At 47.1% G+C, this 5,245-nt stretch overlaps 1 protein-coding gene across 1 annotated transcript; it reads left to right on the top strand.

Annotated features, from left to right (window-relative positions):
• Nucleotides 1-1,852: 1,852 nt before the first annotated feature.
• Nucleotides 1,853-4,950, top strand: ZCCHC18 (zinc finger CCHC-type containing 18). Its single transcript, XM_059678928.1, is given in 2 exon segments — nt 1,853-2,086; nt 2,421-4,950. A coding segment is annotated over 1 exon segment (1,188 nt). The 5' UTR covers nt 1,853-2,086; nt 2,421-3,359; the 3' UTR covers nt 4,548-4,950.
• Nucleotides 4,951-5,245: the final 295 nt, after the last annotated feature.

The raw sequence follows: 5,245 nt of genomic DNA, 5'->3' as shown, positions 1-5,245 counted from the left end.
AGCAGGTTTCCCAGCCCCTGGCTTCACAACCCATTCACTATGGACAGCCCTGCATGCCGTTTCCATGGAGTTGCTACTTCTCTGGGGCCAGTGATGGAAAATCCAGCAAAGGAGAGGTCCCCTCAAGAGCTCACAGAAGGGCAACCTAGCAACCTGTCCTGAAGCCAGGAAATGAAAGAGCTCTATCAGCAGCAGAGAGCTATGGTTTTGGTTTAGATCAAATTGTTTCGTTCTCACACTTCTTTCTCAAAATCAAGTTGAAAGAGGAAGATGCTATAAAGAAAGGTTGTAGGGAAGTGGTTCTTAACCATTTCTGGGTGGCTGACTTATTTGAAAATCTACCAAGCTGTGGACTCAGAAAGATAGACAGGGTCCAAATTCTTTGCCAACAATTTCAGGGAAGACCCTAGGTAGGAATCTCTGCTCTGGAGTTGCATCTCATGACAGATATACTGTGGACAGGTACATTGGCAGCAGGCCTACTCACTTGATGTGGTTCACAAATCTCTCTACACCTCAGAATTAACAATGGTAGTATTTAAAAATATAAATCATACTCCCCATTCCAGTCTTAGTAAATCCAAATCCCCCAGAGGTGGGTCTCAGGAATCTACATTTCTCACAAACTCTCCAAAATGATTCTGAGGCAGCCAGCCTTGTACCCACACTTTGGTTAATAGCATGGGTTCTGGCATCAGAGAGATTTGATCCAAATTTTGGCTTCACCTTGTAATTTCAGGTGTCATTTCACCTCTAAGCTTTATCTCTTTTGGGGCCATAAGCTGTAGAAATACTGTTTTACTTAAAAAAATAAATAAACTGGCAACTTGTTTTAGTGTAAAAAAGAGAAAGAAAGTTACCTTACTTTCCTCTTGGGTATAATGGGTAATGTAAAAGTTGCCCATGTCTTCCCACACCCCTCTCCCTGCAGCCTCCTCATCCCCTCCCTCTGCACTACCAGCACACCAAGACTGCTTGCTGTTGATAAGGTTTGAGAACACTAATGTAAAAAAAAAAAAAAGCTCAATTGAGCAAATAGCATTCAGAGAGCAGCAGACTTGGATGCAAAATCAAAGCTGATGCTTATTTGCTATGTGGTTCCAGGCAACATACTTAACCTCTCTGTTTCCTTATCTATGAAATAGAGAGAGTAGTCCTTGCTGACTATTTCTATGTAATTCTAAATGAGCCCTCCAATCTCCACTTTGGCTCTTCTCCACTAACCCTCAATCTGAGAGTAGGGAGGGAGGAGTGTTCACAAGAGACAGCTTTTGAAATCAGACATGTCGACTTGGGTATGAGCTCTTAGCTCCGCACTTCCTAACCATATTGCCTGAGCGCTTAAGCCCCCTCTCTATGAAATGGGCACTCCGCTACCTTCTTCCCAAGGCTGCTGAGAAGAATCAATGAATGTTAATGCAAGAGCATCTGCAAGTAGAAAGCTCTCAGTAAATGCTTTCCCCCCTTCCCTCTACTATACAAAGGTGAGGAACTCTTATTGTTCACTTGATTTCTGTCCCACCTTGTGCTTAAGACATCCAGTCGCAGAGTGCTAAGGAAAGTAAGGTAGAAGGGGAGTGGGAGAAGGGAAGCAAAGAGAAAAGCAACAAACTCACGGGTAAAATGCAAATCGGCCGAGTCCGGTGCTTCCCAGCTGCACTTGACACTATGCTGGCTCTCGCGCCTGTGTGCCGCAGCCCCCGCGAGTAGCTCCCCCCTTTTGCTAGCTATGGCTTGGGCTGAGGCTGACCAGGGAGGCCGCCCCCGCGTCCCACTGATTGGCCGCGCCGCCAGGCTCATTATGCTCTTTTGTCTCAATGGGCAAAGGCTGAAAGAAGCATGGCTGCTGGGAGGGCCCTGTGGGTAAGAAGGGGCCGCCTCCGCTGCTGTGGGAACTATGAGGCCTCAACTCAGCTCCCCCTTGCTGGGCGGCCTTGCAGAGCAGCTCCTTTTAGCAGCCCCAATTAGCTTAGTGGCCTAGGAAGCAACATCCTACCCCCACCCCCGCCTCAGGGCCTCAGAGATCTGAAGGCGGCATACCTTGCTGTCCACTCAGCACCATCCACTGTCCACCGGATGAGTACAGGTAAAGAAAGGGGGTGCGAATGCCTGGCGTGGTGAAAGGCTCAGGGAAGCTCCAGCAGTACTGGGCGGCTCCACGCTTGGGGAATCGAAAACTGTGAGGCAGGGGAAGGAGCTCTCCCATAGCCCAGCTGGAGGGAGGAGGTGGGGGTGTCACTGGATGCTGCCTAGTGGGTAGGATTTGCCTAGACTGAGGAGGGGGGTCGTTTTCAGGAGGGGTAGTTAGGGGAAAGGAATGGGGATGAATCGCTAGCTATCTGCCTTGAAACCCTTTTTATTTCATCTCTTCCGGGAGGGGAATATGTTGGTGTTCGTTCCAACTCCTATTCCCTTTCTAGGTGGTAGACCTTTAAAGCCAAATGAGAACTTGAAATCTGTGTGGCTGATTGCAGAGCTGGTAGGCTGAAGATTTCCTTGAGAAAATGTAATGTAGGGGTCGCTTTGGCTTGTATTCAGAAGATGGGAGAGGGAATTTTCTGTCTGGATACAGCGGTGGTTGGGTGGTTGGGTGGTTGGGTGGTGGTGGGAATGAGGCTGCTTCTGATTCTTCTCTTCCCTGCCTTGCCCTCCACGATGATGCAATCTGAGGACTGGAATATTCGACCCTGAGTGGTAAAAGGTCGACCTACCCCAGAAAGGAACTTTCTCACGGAGGGCACCTGTTGCAGAGTCTGGAAGTGAAATAAAGGTGTGCCCTTGTTTTCGAGCTCTGGTAAGAATCTGAGAAATAACCGGCAAACTTTGAGAAGGGGTTATAGTTGAAACCTGAGACCAAGAGTTTAATCTCATTTATTACCACAAATCTGTAAGACTTAGACCATTGCACTCTATTTTGAGCGCCTGGTTCAGCTCCACACACTATTTTACCTGGAATTCCAAGCTACAGTTTGCCCATCCTCCTCCCTCCTGGAGGATTGGTAGGAGAGGATGGATGTGGCTCTGAAAAGCATCCTTGTTAGCATGGGACACCCCCTAGCTCCAGAAGGTTGTAATTGACAGTTTCCTGAAGGTTAATTTTAGGGCAGTGGGCATATATAAAATGTACTGCAGGATGTTCAGGAAGGTTGAGAAACCTATTGCAGTCTGCTTCCCTGAGGTCTACTTCCTTATTGACTTTACCCTCTCCATCCACCCCGCCACTTTTTTTACAGCTCCTATTGAGATACAAGGAAGGCAGAGCCCAGGAATATTGCTTTGGGAATTCCTCCTGCAGATTAGGCTTTTCTAAAAGCCTGAGCATCTTGTTATACATATAGGCGATCATTGATCATTTGGTCATGGCTAGCATCATTACTCATGTGGGTAATAGCCGGCGGCAAAACACACCCTTGCCTCCTTGGGCCCCTTCCATGTTGAGGTCCTTGGGGAGGAGTCTTGGTCCTTTAAGGTTCAACATGGCAGAAAGAAACATGAATTTGTTTACCAGCAGAGCAGTACCAGCCCAAGGGGAAGAAACCTTTGAAAGCTGGCTAATCCAAGTCAATGGGGTCCTGCCAGATTGGAATATGTCTGAGGAGGAGAAGCTCAAGCGCCTGATGAAAACCCTTAGGGGCCCTGCCCGGGAGGTCATGCATTTGCTCCAGGCAGCCAACCCCAGCCTAAGTGTGGCAGGTTTCTTACGGGCAATGAAATTGGTGTTTGGGGAGTCTGAAAGCAGTATCACTGCCCATGGTAAATTTTTTAACACCCTGCAGGCACAAGGGGAGAAAGCCTCCCTTTATGTGATCCGTATAGAAGTACAGCTCCAAAATGCAATTCAGGCAGGGATCATAGCCGAGAAAGATGCAAACCAGACTCGCCTACACCAGCTCCTTTTAGGGGCTGAGCTGAATGGGGACCTGCACTATAGGCTGTAGCATCTTCTCAGGATGTATGCAAATGAGCAGGAGTGTTTTCCCAATTTCCTGGAGTTAATCAAGATGATAAGGGAGGAGGAGGATTGGGATGACACTTTTATTAATCGGAAGCATGCCAGGAGATATGAGTCAATGTTGGAGAGGGCAACCAGCCCAGTGGCATTTCAGGGTTCCCTACAGATAGTGATCGGCAGTGCTGACTGCAATGTGATAGAGCTAGGTGATATCATCAATGACTCAGATGAGGATGTGATCCTGGTAGACCCTCCACTTCCATCCGTGGGTGCCCCTCCCCTCAGAGACAGGGTCCCACCTCAGGATCAGACATTGGTCATTGATTCCCCCAACAGTTCCCAGGTCCAGTCTCCTTCCATCAGTGGTGGTTCCGGGTATAAGAATGATGGTTCTGGGGATATGCGTAGAGCCAGGAAGCGAAAATACAGAACCCACTGTTCATATTGTAGAAAAGAGGGCCACTCCAAGGAAACCTGTGACAATGAGAGCAAAAAGGCCCAGGTATTTGAGAAGCTGATCATCACCTTGCATGAGCTGATACCTACAGAGGAGGAGGGGTCAAAAGAGGTACCCAGTAAAAACAATGACCTCTGAGCCACAGTAAAGTGATACACCCAGCCCTAAGTAAATCCTTAGATATACTAAAAAACTGGTGATGAGGATAAATGGGAGTATATTTCTACCTGCATGAATTAATCCATGGAAGAGGAGGTGTTGGATGCCAGCAAAGTGGAGGGGATGGCCTGACCTCTGTCCCTGCTCCCTCTTCTGTCTCCCTAAGGGTCTATTCTCTGTGCATCTATTTCCTTGCTGACTTCGTTTTATGAAAGGAGTAGAACACTTTGTTAAACCTTTAAAAATGTAGGAAAATAGAAAAACTAAAGTATAAATCACCTGAAACTCTCCACTCATATAGCCATTGTCAGCCCTTTGATGAATGTCCTTTTGTATATTTCCTTATAATTGTGTACCCAGATAAATATATGTATACATAAAAGTGATCAAATATCTTAATCAATAAAGAAATTTTTAAAAAAGACTGAATACCTCCCAAAGAGCTCCTTATCACAATTGATCTGTCTCTTAAGTCACTGAGTCAAGTCCCCATCCACTTGTTAATAATGTCCCAATGCTTCTCTAATGCATCTGAGAAATCTGATTATGGGACAGGGGTGGGGGCAAAAATGGTAAATGGGTACTTCAGGGGCTCCATTCCTGTTCACTTTGGGAAGGGGCAGCTCTTCCTTTCCTGGGTAGATTTCATAGATTGCTGCTACTGCTGTTTCTGGACA

This window comes from Myotis daubentonii, chromosome X (assembly GCF_963259705.1).
Source record: "Myotis daubentonii chromosome X, mMyoDau2.1, whole genome shotgun sequence".
NCBI lineage: Eukaryota > Metazoa > Chordata > Mammalia > Chiroptera > Vespertilionidae > Myotis > Myotis daubentonii.
Note: the sequence above shows the minus strand (reverse complement) of the source record. Positions and strands in the feature narration are given on the sequence as shown.